This window comes from Vicia villosa, linkage group LG1 (assembly GCF_029867415.1).
Source record: "Vicia villosa cultivar HV-30 ecotype Madison, WI linkage group LG1, Vvil1.0, whole genome shotgun sequence".
Classification (NCBI taxonomy): Eukaryota; Viridiplantae; Streptophyta; class Magnoliopsida; order Fabales; family Fabaceae; genus Vicia; species Vicia villosa.
In genome coordinates, this window is record NC_081180.1 from 217,103,906 (window position 1) to 217,119,351 (window position 15,446).

The following is a 15,446-nucleotide window of genomic DNA, read 5'->3' on the forward strand; positions in this document are numbered from 1 at the left end:
AACATTCCATAAGGACAGGTAAATGTTGTCTTTTCTTGGTCCTCTAGATGAATAAGGATTTGGAAAAAATCCCAAATATCCAACTAGATAACAGAAGTGCGAATGCCTAGCTAGGCATTCGAGCATCTGATATATGAATGAAAGAGGGAAATGATCCTTCGTAGTCGCCTTATTCATCTTCCTGTAATCGATACACATACGCCATCCTCCTTCTGTTCGTTTTGCTACTCACTCACCCTTCTAATTTTATACAACCGTGATGCCTTCTTTCTTAGGCACCACATGTACAGGGCTTACCCATTCACTGTCCGAGATCTGATATATTATACCAGATTCAAGTAACTTAAGAACTTCTTTCTTAACTACATCACTCATTATAGGGTTTATTCTTCTCTGATGTTCTCTCGAGGGTTTCAAAATTTCTTCTAACATAATCCGATGCATGCATACGGACGGGCTTATTCCTTTCAAGTCGGAGATTTTATAGCCTAATGCTGAGGGATATTTTTGCAAGATATCTAAGAGATGATTTGTTTCTTTTTGGTTCAGAGTGGCATTAATTATAACAGGGCGGTTCATCTCTTCATCCAAAAAATCATATCTTAGATTCTTTATAGTTCCTTAAGTTCTAAAGATGGCTTTTTAGGACACGGCATAGGGTTTGGTGTAAGAGCTAAACACTCAAAGAGGTTTTAATCAATGTAGGGTTACATCAATGATTTCGATTGAGGGTAGTTTAATTAAAGATTCATCTTCCTTAAGTTCATTTATGCATTCATCAATGATGTCGATTGCATAACATGCATCTTCTATCATTGGTGCCATGAGAAACTTTGAGAGGATGAATTCTATCTTCTCATCTCCTATTTCGAAGGTTAGTTTTCCTTTCTTAACATCTATTATGGCTCCGGCTGTTAAAAAGAATGGTCTTCCCAAGAGAATCAGAATTTCTTCATCTTCCTTAATATCCATTACTACGAAATCGGTCGGAATATATAACTGACCTATTTTAACCGGCATATCTTATAATATGCCTATAGGGTATTTGACGGATCTATCAGCTAATTGTAAAAAAAATTTGGTCGGTTGAAGTTCTCCTAAGTTTAACCTCTTACAAACTGCCAAAGGCATTAATCTCACGCTTGCTCCTAGGTCTAAGAAAGCTTTATCGATCATATGATTTCCTAGGATGCAGGGAATGGAAAAACTTCCAGGGTCTTTGTCTTTCTTGGCAAGTTTTTTCTCGGAGATGGAATGGCATTCTAAGGGTTTAGGATCGTCGAGCATGCGTTTGTTAGTCAAGATGTCTTTTAGGAATTTAGCATATGATGGTATTTCGGTGATTGCTTTTGTAAAAGGGATTTCTACGTGAAGTTTTTCTATCACCTTGATAAATTTTTGGTATTTACTTTCCATCTTAGTTTTCTTAAGTCTCTGCGGATATGGAATAGGTGGTTTATATGGTGGTGGAGGTGTGTAACTTTTGTCTTTTGTGTTTACTCCTTGGTTTGGTTTTTTTATAGTTTCCTCTGGCTTCTCTACTTGGTCCGTGGGTAATACATTTTCCTCAGGTTTTTCGGGTGCGCTCATTGTTGGGTTTCTAGGTCCATCATAAGCGGTTCCGCTTCTTAAGGTAATGGAGTTTGCTTGCCGTTTAGGATTAGGTTGAGTTTGTCCAGGGAATTGTCCTCCAGGTGTAGCTTGTGCGGCTGGTGTCTGGGATATTTGCAAGATCTGAGTCTCAAGCATCTTATTATGGGTTATAATTTGGTCAAACTTGGTTCCTAGTTTTGTTATTAGGTCATTCGTATGAATGTTTTGGTTGTGGAACTCTTTATTTTGATGGGTTTGGGATAAAATGAAGTTTTCTACCGTCTCCCTAAAACTGGGTTTCGATGGTACAACTTGCATAGGTTGGTTTGGTCTTTGAGTTGGGTAACCTTGCGGTCAAGAGGGTCCAGGATCTTGGATTGGGTTATTATTTTTATAGGAAAAATTTGGGTGGTTCCTCCATCCAGGATTGTAAGTGTTTGAAAATGGGTTTCCTTGGGTATAATTAACTTGTTATGAGCTAGACTCATTCAATAGGTTACAATCAGAGGTTTGATGTCCTTGGATTCCACAGAGTTTGCATTCCGATTGGATAGCGACTACTGTGGCAGGGTTTTGAGACATATTTCTCTGAGTAAGTACCTATTAGTTCTGCTCCATTTAAATGTTTTCCTCATTTGAATTTTTCTCATACAAACCACATTAAGGTGCGACTTTTGAACCACATTATTGTTTTTTAATTTATATAAAGGGGGTTTAAAACCTGCGCAATCTATTTATTTTTCTTAGCCTTAAATTTAAATGACATGGCATAATTTGTGACGTGTCATGTAAGCCTCCGTTAGTGAAATCTAACGGGAGGGACTAAAAATAGGGACGGAAAATATTGCGAGGACTATTGTTTGAAGAAATTTTTTGTAAGGACTAAAATTGAAGGTTGTCATATTTATAGGGACCAGGCATATTTAACCCTAAATTTTATAAAGTTCATATATCTAATTTTCATTGGTGTTATATAAATTATTCATTATTCTCAAGTAACCATGTAAAAACCTAACAATGAGAGTTTTTAAAATAAGAGAATTACACTTTAACTATTAGATTTGATAAATAATCTTTTTGAATGTATGATGTAGGAATGTTTTTAAAATAAGAGATAAATAATCTTGATTAATGTATATTCTCTATGCTTGCATGCGACTTCATCTAATTTTTTTATCAACGGTAATGGTTCAAGTTTTAATCCTGTTATCTAAAAAACTATATATATATATATATATATATATATATATATATAAAAGAAGAAATTATATATTTATCATATTTTTATTAGAAAATAATACAAATCACATATAAGAGACTTAATTGAGAGTTTTCCTTATTAGAGAGGGTGCAAATGCATAACAATAAAATGAAGGAATTCCTGAAGCTAAAACTAGAACATAGGAGGATGTTATCATTGCACGAACTATTTTTGTACTGTCAAAGAGAAAAGACAAAAGACAAAAGACAAAAGCATTCATAAAAATAGAGAGTCATAAAGATAGAGATAGTACTTTTAAAATATAAGAAACAATAAAGTCAAGGATGAGTTTTTATTTCCATTTTAAAATATATAAAACAAAAACATGATCTGCTAAGTTATTTTATTGTCTCCTATAACTATTATCCTTTTATTCTTGCAAAAGTACTCTTTATGTGTAAGAAAAGTGTGTACTATTTATCCTATCTTAAATAAATAAAAGAGAAAAAAGTGTCCTATGTGAATATTACAACATTTTAAACATAAAAATATACTTTATTTTATTTTATTTTGAAACCTTAAAGGAAATCACTATTTTGAAAAAATAATTATAAGCTACAGTATTAAAGATTAGTGGCAAAGATTAATACTTAATAATAGTTTGTTTATCTAAAATTACTATAAGAAAAAGTCATAAATTAAAACATTAGTCCCTAAAACAATTATATTTTTATTAATTTATTTGTTTAAAAATGTAAATGAGTGAGACATTTCAAAACGGTATTTAAAATAGTAATTTTTTTGTGATATTAATATTTTTTACAAGTTTAAAATGACAGTTAATTGGGAAGGTTAGATATGTTTTTGCCTTTCATTTTATATTTTTAGTATTGAATGTTAGATGACTATAATTTTGTTTTCCTTTCTACTTTTAATGCATTTTTAATTTGTTTCTTTATATTTATTTGATTCTGTATTAATATTAATGTAGACGTGATTTTTCGTGAAACAAATTCAACATTAACTTTTTGTTATTACCTTTTTTTAAAGACAGTGTTTATATGTATTTTAATAAATTAAAAAACATTTAGTCTAAATAAACTTGTTCACCTAAACTTTATAGCATTAAACTTTTTTAGACTTATTAAAATGTTACATCCTATGTCATAAAAATCTGTATACAATATTAATTTATTTATGAATAAATAAAATTAATTCAATAAATTGATTTTCTTAATGATACACACAAGTAAAACATTTATATAAAATTATGTTCATTCAAATAAACATAAAAATGAAAAGTAAAACGAATAAAGAATATATCATTCCCACTACAGAAAAAAGGCCTCTTACCACGCCCAGAAAACCGAGGCTTTATGCAAAATAACCGTGGCGTAACGCTGAGGCCACGGTTCAGCCACGGAAATCCAACGGTGGAGTATACGGCCGTGGCCAAAAGTAAAGTCCACGGTTTTTTGGTATAGACCACGCCATTTTTACAACCGTGGCATTTTTAGGCCACGGTTTAGGTAGCTTGATTAAGGCCGCGGTTTGTATTTGCCATGACTTAATAACTGTGGCTATATTGTAAAGCCACGGTTTCATTTTAACGTTTACGACACAGTATTAGTTCAAGATATAGCCACGGTTTGGTTATGACCACAAATTTAAAACCATGGTTATATTTTGTATGTTCTAAACCATTAATCTTGCCACGGTTATATTTTGAACTCAAACTGAAACAGAATCGAAAACATGAAACTAACTCAAACCAACTTCTGAACCGTGAAATCTAAAAACCAGAATCAAACATAAATCGAGTGATCAATGCATATTAAAATAAGAACTATGCCAAAGGGTTGCTGCTCAAATGAGTGATCAATCAAAATCATTACAAATAATTATGTTTTTACAACACACTACAAGAAAATTAAATTTTTGCAGCGACAACAATTATTGAGAAATACGTATAATTGCTGCGAAATGTCACTTGCACTTCACACAAGGCTTTTAGTTAGCAAGTATCCTGCAAGAAATTAAATTTAACAATTAACTTAGGTTCTTAAACCTCAATTATCCAAAATCATGATCAAGCAATATGAACAACGGTAAGAACACAATTATAGTATAAATAAGCCAAGCCTTAAGTAACACCAAGAGCAATTCCAAATCTCTTCAGCCAAATAAACAACTCACCACACTTTTCCCAATGCAAAACATCACCTAAACTACCATTCTTCATATACTCATAAACCAATATATCTAAGCATATATTTGAAATTAAAAATAAAATATCAATTGTTTTCAGGCCATATAGATAAAAATAACTTCATAAGACATAGTAGAATCAAATTTCACTTATTAGAAGGATTGTGGAGTTATGAATACATATGGATAAAAATGTTCTTGACACGACACTCTACGGAAACACCCTTCAATTTCTATAGAAAGAAAAAATAAAAGTAAACATCACAATGAAACCAACTTAATCCCATCTTTGACAAAGAGCGTAGCGAATTGGTTTACAAAGACGCTTCTATTTTCTAACAACTTAGCCACTACAACCATCATAACATTCTAATCTATAACAATTAAGCTAATCTTCATATCTAAACTAAAAAACAATGAATTTACATTCCATCTCATACATCATAGACCTTAAAAATAATCTGCAACAATTAATGACATCAAAATTAAAGCAAAAGTTAAGAAATTTACATGTAGGTGTGGCGAGCTTCAAAGTCCTGAAGCAAATATCATAAAGAGTCGGAAAGAAATATGGAACTTATATCAAACTTCATTTCCATGAATATTAACACATTATTTTCCAATTATTCAGAAAATAGAATCATTCATTTGCAAGAAGACTTACATTCTGCAATGACATGGTCCTTCCTCTTTACAACATTCAAACACAGGAGGCTTCCAATGATTTGCAGCACAGATCTCATACAACTTTGAGACAAGAGACAAGAGGGGAATATCAAACCAGTTGAGAATACACAAAACAGATGTTACCGGAAAGGCAAAAAGAAGATACATGGAGACAAGAACTCCTGTTGCTAAGCCAATTCCATCAACTTCCCATGTTGCTATTGACTTCAAATCTGATTGGTCATGTAAAAATCAGATCCCAATCAATGAAAAAGATTAACAAGGAAATTATTTTAAAAGCACATAGTGACGTGAAATGTTAGAGCTTCAAGCAACATCTTTCCATGGTTGCAAAAGTCAATACCAGGGACAAGTTCACTAGAAGTACTTACCACAGGAAATCTTCAAAGCACACCTCACTGGAAAAACACACACGCACAAGAGAACCATTGTAAATTTACATTTTAAAAATTGTTGTTTGAAGACAAAATTTAGAAAGTGCATTTCAATTCATCATCCTGAAGGAAATTGAGAAGGTATATAGCATCATAAAGCACAATTACATTTAATTCTTATTGCAATAGTAGTTTTCATATAAAGCGAAACAGCAAACTTATACTCATAAGTTATATTTTCAAAACTATAGTTCTCAATTTCAAAACCAAATTAACATAATTGACATATAACACAAGTCAATTACAAATAAACTACTTAAAAACATTAACTGATAAACAAACATACAATTTTACCCAACACATACATCTAATAAAATATCGAAACTTCGGATACCCAATTGCCCAATAAAAGAACTCAAGCGCCACCATTGAACCGACATCACATGCAAGATAAGCAACCAACATATAATTCACATCAAAATAGAAGCTAAAGGAGGAAAGTAATTTGGTTGCGGCAATTTACCGAACACTTGGCACGCAAGTTGCTTTACGGTGGTAACATCAACAAATCGACAACGATTCATAAACCACAACCTGCAACAACAACAATTATCAACAATAGCAACAACAATCCAACATCATTAAGTGAAATAATTGAAGCAAAAAGAAGCGACAAAATTAGCTGAAGCATTCTATCGAACATCTTGCAGACAAGACTAAAAGTTGTATTTTCTGCATATTTAAAGATAAATTTTCTACACATGAACCAAACACAAACTGAGCTGAACCGATTATGAACTCAAAAGGATGTCACATTTCTGGATTCCATGTAAAGTAGAATTTGGATGGATCTGTACTGCAAAACGCTTGAGTCTTTAGGATTTGGATTTGTAGAGTATGAATTGTAAGGATCTGATCAAAGAAAGCGACAAAAATATGATCTTTTATATCAGAAACATAGAAAACAATAAAAATCTATCTAGTTTGCAATGGAAACAAAATTTTCACCAAGATGTATGTTAGACAAACACTGATTCACAAATAAACAAACACTATTTCAACTACATACTCTTTGTCATCAACAATCTTCCTCACTGATCTTCACAACAAAAGTAAAACAACAGTAAAAACAAACAACATTACCAGGGGATAGAAACTCCGAAAAGTACCGATGACGCTTTAAGCTTTAAACCCTAAGATCCTAAATCTAGGTTCCAATTCAAACATAATCATAAACCCTAGGATCCTAAATCTAGCTTCAAATTCAAACAAAATCATGGAAAACCGAGATTAATTTCGATTTAGCATAAAATAAAATTGACAAAGAGTGAAACCTAGAGTCTTGGAGTTTGGCGGTGGATTTCTTCTCGACGCCGAGAACGACGTTATCGGTACCGCAAACACCGACGGCGGCGTTACCTTTGCGAACGGGAGAGACGGGGATGACGAGGGAGAAGAGAGATCGTGGAGGCGGAAGAGAGAAAAGGAATTAGGGTTTGTGCTTATACAACCCGCTCTGGTTAAGGAAGATTAAGGAAGGGAAATGTTTTTGGAAACATAAGGGAATGTTTTTTTTCCTTTTTTTAATAAAAAACAATTAGAAAAGATATAATAATGAAAAAGAGGGAAATTGAAAAATAAAAGAGGGAAAGTTTGGCGAAAATAAAAGAGGGAAAGTTTGGCGGGGTATAAAATATGGGCTTCAGCCACACTTTGAAGCTAAATTTACAAGCCGCGGTTATTAACTGTGGTGTAAATATAAATGTCATTTTGTAAACGTGGGAATTTAAGAAAATGCCACCGTTTCACGATCTGGGTTCAATATTTCAAAATATATTTCCACGGTTTAAAAACTCCGGCCAAAGCATATATGTAGCCACAGTTTTTGAGCTATGGAACAATTTGGCGTGGCCGTAGGCCATTTTTCTTGTAGTGTCCGTCTTATAATAGGTGTCTTCTTTGAGATTGAATGATTAATTATGTTGAGTTCAATGATAAAATGACTTTATTTATTTAAATAATCTTATTAATAATAGATAGTACAATAATTATATGATTTAAAATATAATAAATAGGGACAAGTGAGTGGAAAGAAACAATACATTAGTATTCGAAAAAAATAAATAATTTGAGACAAATAAAAATGAAAAAAATGACATTGAGATTGAGAAAGTAAGTCTTAATAAGACTACTACCATGTTAACCTATTATTTTAAATGTGAAACAAATGGATCAATATAAGTCGGTGCAAATTTGTTTAGTACTTAATCCACATACGTGCAATATTTAACGTGGAAATACCAAACTATAAAAAACTTAATTGGGAGTTTTCCTTATTTGAGAGGGTGCAAATGCATTACAACAAAATAAAGGAATTCCTGAAACTAAAGCTAGAACATAGGAGGATTTAAAATCTCTCATTTGTACGGTCAAAGAAATAAATGTTTGCGTCTGTTGTAGTACTTGTAAAAGACAAAAGCATTCATAAAAATAGAGAGACAAATAACTGCTAAAAACAAACGTTAATTTATTTTTATAAACATAGTCAGTAATAGAGATAGAGATAGTACTTTTAAAATATAAGAAACAATAAAGTCAAGGATGAGTTTTTATTACCATTTTAAAATATAAAAAACGAAAACATGATCTGCTAAGTTATTTTCTTGTCTCCTATAACTATTATTCTTCTATTCTTGCAAAAGTACTCTTTATGTGTAAGAAAAGTGTGTTCTATTTATCCTATCTTAATTAAATAAAAGAGAAAAAAGTGTCCTATGTGAATATTACAACATTATAAACATAAAAATATATTTTATTTTATTTTGAAATCTTAGAGGAAATTACTATTTTGTAAAAATAATTATAAGCTACAGTATTAAAGATTAGTGGCAAAGAATAATACTTAATAATAGTTTGTTTATCTATAATTATTATAAGAAAAAGTCATAAATTAAAATATTAGTCCCTAAAACAATTATATTTTTATTAAGTTATTTGTTTAAAAATGTAAATGAGTGACAGATATTTCAAAATGGTATTTAAAATAATAACTTTTTTGTGATATTAATATTTTTGACAAGTTTAAAATGACAGTTAATTGGGAAGGTTAGATATTTTTTTGCCTTTCATTTTATATTTTTAGTATTGAATGTTAGATGACTATAATTTTGTTTTCCTTTCTACTATTAATGCATTTTTAATTTGTTTCTTTATATTTATTTGATTCTATATTCATATTAATGTAGATGTGATTTTTCGTGAAACAAGTTCAACCTAAACTTTTTGTTATTACCTTTTTTTTAAGACAGTGTAAATATGCATTTTAATAAATTAAAAAACATTTAGTCTAAATAAATTTGTTCACCTAAACTTTATAGCATTAAACTTTTTTAGACTTATTAAAATGTTACATCCTATGTCATAAAAATATGCTATATTCATATTAATGACCATTAATCTTAGTAGACCTTATGTAACTAAATTATTTGCGGATAAAAACAGATGAGAAAGAAAACAAGAGAGAGAAATTGTGCTAGGGCATAGTCCTTGGTTTAGTACCCTTTTTCATTATGGTTCAAGCTAGTAATCGCGACGGAGGAGGGTGGTCTAAGATCATCAGGAACAAAGGCAGAGAGTACAATAAAGCGAGATGGGATATTTGGAGAAATGTTCTCAAAGGAGAAGCTGGGGTTTCCACAACTTTCTTCATAACCGACTTTGAAGAAAAATGGAGAGCAGAAGATTTGTTCTTTGAATTCAAGGAGTTTGGTAAGGTGGAGGAAATTGTCATTCCTCCTAAGAAGGACTGGAGGGGATCGAGGTTTGGTTTTGTGAGGTTTCTTAACGTGGTAGATTCCAGAATGTTGGAGGTTAAGCTGGATAACGTGTGGCTGGAAGGGAGAAAGTTGAAGGCTAACATCTCAAAAATCAAAAGAAAGGAGTGTGCTGCGAATAGACCGAAAGGTTTTGTTTAGTCCAAAGGCCAACAACAGAAGAGGAGTTTTTTACCGAAACATGAAGCAGTCAACAAGTTTCAAAGCTCTGGCCCGTCAAAAAGTTTTGCGGAGGTATTGAAGGGTTCCGCAGATTTTGTTCCTTTGGAGAAGAAGGAAACCAACAAAACCTTCTTCTATTCTACCAGCGAAAAGGAGAAGTTGATTTATAGTAACATGAAAGTGGGGATTGTTCTCACTCCTGGCCTTGCATATGGTGTGAATCAGAGCTTATTAGAGGAGGGAATTTTCTCGGTTAGGGCAATACCGTTAGGTCCTAATATCTGCTTGCTAGAGGAGTCGATGGAGGGGGGAACTAGAAGCTTTGCTGAAGGATGGAAGGGAATGGAAAGACCAATGGTTCAAAGAGGTTAGAAACTGGTAGGCTACGGACGTGGAATGTGCCAGGGCCGCGTGGATTTCGTGTTACGGCATCCCTTGTTATGTGAGAAACGAAAAATTCTTGGTATCTTTGCTATCGGACTTAGGCAGTGTTGCGAGTTTCGATTGCATTAACGAAAAACCAGTCAGAATGGATGTTGTGAAGGTAAATGTTTTCACTCACTTTGCAGAGATGATCAGGAATAATGTCTCTGTTTGCATAGACGGTTCTTAGGTCAATATTATGCTAATAGAGGAATCCCAGGTGCATATGGAGGATTTGGAAAACTCATGAGATGGCTTTTCGGATTCATCAGATGTTTCTGGTAGCGTTTCTTCATCATAGATGGGGCTAGGGGGAGAGGAAGGGTTGGAGGAGACGGGGGTGCATCGAGGAACGGCAGCAGACGTATTTTCAGAAAAGGTTAAATCTGTTTCCCAAAAGCAGGTTAAAGACTTACCTGAGAAGTTGTCAAAAGGAAGTGTCATACCCTAATTTTTGACCCCCCTGAGATGACATATCTTCAGGATTTTCATCAAGTCAAAGTAAGTACCCAGGGCAGTCTGCCATTCAATCAAGGGTGTTCAAAGACAAGAGAACTCAGGCAAAGGATCAATCAATAGAGTTTTCTGAGAAATTTGGTAGCTATAGTTAATATAAATAAATGTTAGTTACATATCTGGGCAGCAAGACGAGACAAAGAGAAAAGAGCATGCCATCTACTACCTGAGCAAGAAATTCACTGATTGTGAATCCCGCTACTCCATGCTCGAGAAGACATGTTGTGCTTTGGCCTGGGCTGCCAAGCGTCTCCGCCAGTACATGATTCGACATACTACTTGTTTGATCTCTCATATGGATCCAATCAAGTACATCTTTGAGAAGCCTGCTTTAACCGGGAGAATTGCCCGTTGGCAGATGTTGTTATCAGAATATGACATTGAGTATCACGCACAGAAAGCCGTGAAAGGAAGCATTCTAGCTGAGCACCTGGCTCACCACCCACTCAATGGTCATGAATCAACCAGTTTCGACTTTCCGGACGAGGACGTCATGTACCTCAAGATGAAAGATTACGACGAGCCACTACCAGACGAAGGACCTGAGATAGGATCCCAGTGGGGCTTAATCTTTGACGGAGCTGTCAATGCTTATGGACGAGGAATTGGGGCAATCATTGTTACACCTCAGGGTACCCATATTCCATTTACTGCCAGATTAACTTTCAAATGCCCAAACAATGAGGCCGAATATGAAGCTTGCATCATGGGTCTCGAAGAAGCCATGGATCTAAGGATCAAACACTTGGATGTATACGGAGATTCTGCTTTGGTCATCAATCAAATCAAAGGAGAATGGGAAACACGCCAACCAGGGCTAATCCCTTACAAAGACTACGCGAGAAGATTGTTACCATTCTTCGACAGGGTAGATTTTCATCACATTCCTCGTGAAGAAAACAATTTGGCTGATGCATTAGCCACACTCTCTTCCATGATTAGGATAAATCATTGGAATGACATTCCTCGGATCGATGTTATGCGCCTGGATAGGCCCGCTCATGTGTTCACAGTAGAAGCAATCATCGACGACAAACCGTGGTATCACGACATCAAGAACTTTCTTCAAAAGCAAGAGTACCCTCTTGGGGCGTCAAAGAAAGATAGAAATACTTTGAGAAAGTTAGCTTGTAGATTCTTCTTGAACGAAGATGTTCTGTACAAGAGAAACTTCGACATGGTTCTGCTCAGATGCGTCGATAGAAAAGAAGCAGAAATACTCATGAGAGAAATACATGAAGGTTCCTTTGGTACTCACACCAATGGACATACCATGACAAGGAAAATACTGAGAGCAGGATATTATTGGCTGAAGATGGAGTCAGATTGCTACCAGTACGCAAAGAGGTGTCACAAATGCCAGATCTACGCCGATAGAATTCATGTGCCACCATCTCTTCTCAACATACTCTCTTCCCCTTGGCCTTTCTCCATGTGGGGAATCGACATGATTGGAATGATCGAACCAAAAGCGTCCAACGGACATCGCTTCATCTTGGTAGCCATAGACTATTTCACCAAATGGGTTGAAGCAGCTTCATATGCAAACGTTACAAGACAAGTTGTCGTCAGGTTTATCAAGAATCACATCATCTGTCGCTACGGCGTTCCTAGCAAGATAATCACTGACAATGGGTCAAATTTGAATAACAAAATGATGAAGGAGCTTTGTGAAGAATTCAAGATCGAACATCACAACTCATCTCCTTACAGACCAAAGATGAATGGAGCTGTAGAAGCGGCTAACAAAAACATCAAGAAAATCATTCAGAAGATGATCATCACTTACAAAGATTGGCATGAAATGCTCCCGTATGCTCTTCATGGTTACCGTACATCAGTACGTACTTCGACTGGAGCAACTCCTTTCTCCCTTGTATATGGCATGGAGGCAGTCCTACCTATAGAGGTTGAAATTCCATCAATGAGAGTCTTGATGGAAGCAAAATTAACAGAAGCCGAGTGGTGTCAAAGCAGATTCGATGAATTGAACTTAATCGAAGAAAAGCGCATGACAGCTTTATGCCACGGACAGCTATATCAACAAAGAATGAAGAAAGCTTTCGACAAAAAGGTTCGACCTCGCACAATCAAAGAAGGCGACCTTGTACTCAAAAAGATTCAATCTTTTCTCACAGATTCGAGAGGGAAATGGACTCCCAATTATGACGGTCCCTACGTGGTCAAGAGAGCTTTCTCAGGAGGAGCCTTAATACTCACGACTATGGATGGAGAAGAATTCACCCGTCCTGTGAACGTCGACGCAGTCAAGAAATACTTCGCCTAAATAAACAAAAGAACAGCTCGCTAAGTTGAAAACTCGCAAAGAGCGACTTAGGCAAAAAAGAGCGTCTCGGTGAATCGAAAACCCGAAAGGGAGATTCATGCAAAAATTAGAGACATAAAAAAAATATATTAATCTATCCCGGTAGACTTAAAACCCGAAAGGGGTAGTTTACGCAAAAGTTAGGGATATATGGCAAGTAACTGTGTCCAGGACAAACTTGATCATTCAAAATCCATAGCGGAGTATTCATCAGCAGTAGGTCATCTTCTACGAAGCACGAATACAGCGCAACTCGGAGTGGAAGGGAAAGATAACGGTCGTCACGTTTCATCGTAGCCCTTTTCCCGAAAATTACCAATTTCCAACTTTGTAAATACTCCATGGAATCAAGCATTTGGCTGATTACCATTCCATATATAATAATTTGAGCCTTGTGCTTTTCTTTTGCAATCTAGTCTTTTTCAGTTTCTTGAAATACATTTTTAAGTTTAAACAGTCAATTTCTTGAAACAAATGTTTTCATAAAATAAAAATGAATTTACTTGCAAAAATAGAGGTGAAATTTCTTTCTAAGGTTTACAAACAATAGGAAGAATGCAAACAGTTGCTCCGAGAACGGTTGAGACTCCGGGAACCAAGTTTTCCCCATGAGGTCGCTTTGCGAACATCTCCCGATGACGGATCTTTACTTCAATTCATATTACTCATTTCGGACAGCGGACAACTGATAACCAGATATTCCCAACAGAGTTCGAACTACAAGAAGAGGACATCTTCTGATCAACAAGAATTCAAGTCGTATCTTAGGATTTTCCATCCGCGACAATTCTATTCACATTCACTTTACATTTTATCATTGTCATAATATTCATGCATACATTACATCATAATTGCATAGCCGAATCAGGCTTTGATCCTGTGAATGCCGAAGTCATTGAGGCATGAACTCAAGTTTCCCCTGCAAGTTCCGGAGAAACTTTTTCCTTTGAAACAACAGTTCATACACAAGGATCTCGCCAAGCAAGTCAACAGATGGTAGTCTCCCTCAAAGAGATAGTTTGTTCACTTTTGGAATTCCTCAGCCGAGAATCTCCTGCAGAGCGACATTCGACAGTCTTCTTCAGATAAGATAGTCTGCTTCGCATTTTGGAATTCCCTACAGGTTTGGTATTTCCCCAGCAAGGTCAAGAGGTGCCACTTCTTGTCAAAGAAAAATTCAGAATCTCCCAGCAGATCGACAAATGATTCCCCAGCGGAATCAGCAAATGATAGTCTTCGTCCAGAAGATAGTTCAGATTCCCCAACAAAGTCAGCAAATGGCAGTCTCTTTCAGCAGAAGACAGTTTGCTCACTTTCTATCATAACAAAGTCGGCAAATGGCAGTCTCTTTCAGCAGAAGACAGTTTGCTCACTTTCTATCATAACAAAGTCGGCAAATGGCAGTCTCTTTCAGCAGAAGACAGTTTGCTCACTTTCTATCATAACAAAGTCAGCAAATGGCAGTCTCTTTCAGCAGAAGACAGTTTGCTCACTTTCTTTCATGACAGGGTCGACAAATGGCAGTCTCTCCCAGTAGAAGACAGTTTGCTCCCCTAGCAATTGGCAAATGGCAGTCTTTTCCCAAGAAAAGACAGTTTGTCTGTTAAATACTCAAGAGATCGACAAATGGCAGTTTCTTCGAACAGTTTGTCTGTTTCTGGGATGTTTAACTCCCCACAGAGTCGATGAATGGCAGTTTTCCTCTTAGGAAAACAGTTCATTGATTCCCCAGGCATCAGTTGACGAATGGCAGTTTTCACCCCGAAAACAGTTCGTCCGCCTTCAAACAAAGTCATTAGCCCCTCAAAAGATCATGAGGCCATATGACATTCTTTCGAAGACGTCAAGTCAAAAGGGAAGATGGTGAAGTTTCTTTACAACCGTCAAATGGCATCTTATCTCCAAGCGCTGATAAGAAGTTTGACGAGGAAACAAACCTTTGAAGTTTCTTTACTACCGTCAAATGGCATCTTATCTCCAAGCGCTGATAAGAAGTTTGACGAGGAAACAAACCTTTGAAGTTTCTTTACTACCGTCAAATGGCATCTTACCTCCAAGCGCTGGTAAGAAGTTTGATGAGGAAACAAACCTTTGAAGTTTCTTTACTACCGTCAAATGGCATC

General features: G+C 35.3%; 2 protein-coding genes across 7 annotated transcripts; both read right to left on the reverse strand.

Annotated features, from left to right (window-relative positions):
* Nucleotides 1-1,023: 1,023 nt before the first annotated feature.
* Nucleotides 1,024-1,749, reverse strand: LOC131594916 (uncharacterized). The gene has a single exon (XM_058867114.1). It carries the CDS (start codon nt 1,747-1,749, stop codon nt 1,024-1,026), a length of 726 nt encoding a protein of 241 aa, XP_058723097.1.
* A 2,866-nt stretch (nt 1,750-4,615) lies between these two features.
* On the reverse strand, nt 4,616-7,635 carry LOC131622515 (uncharacterized). Of its 6 annotated transcripts, XR_009289918.1 has the most exons (7): nt 7,398-7,635; nt 6,587-6,657; nt 6,061-6,087; nt 5,835-5,901; nt 5,667-5,749; nt 5,513-5,538; nt 4,616-4,820 (listed from the first exon to the last, which is right to left on the reverse strand). XR_009289918.1 is itself a non-coding variant. In XM_058893556.1 (6 exons), coding segments are annotated over exons 2-6 (351 nt in total). In that variant the 5' UTR covers nt 6,648-6,657; nt 7,398-7,635; the 3' UTR covers nt 4,616-4,818. The 6 variants fall into 6 exon arrangements, 4 of the variants coding, with proteins under 4 accessions (XP_058749539.1, XP_058749545.1, XP_058749534.1 ...); XM_058893556.1 differs by having other exon boundaries at nt 5,667-5,901; XM_058893562.1 differs by lacking the exon at nt 6,061-6,087 and having other exon boundaries at nt 5,667-5,901.
* Between the last annotated feature and the right edge of the window lie 7,811 nt (nt 7,636-15,446).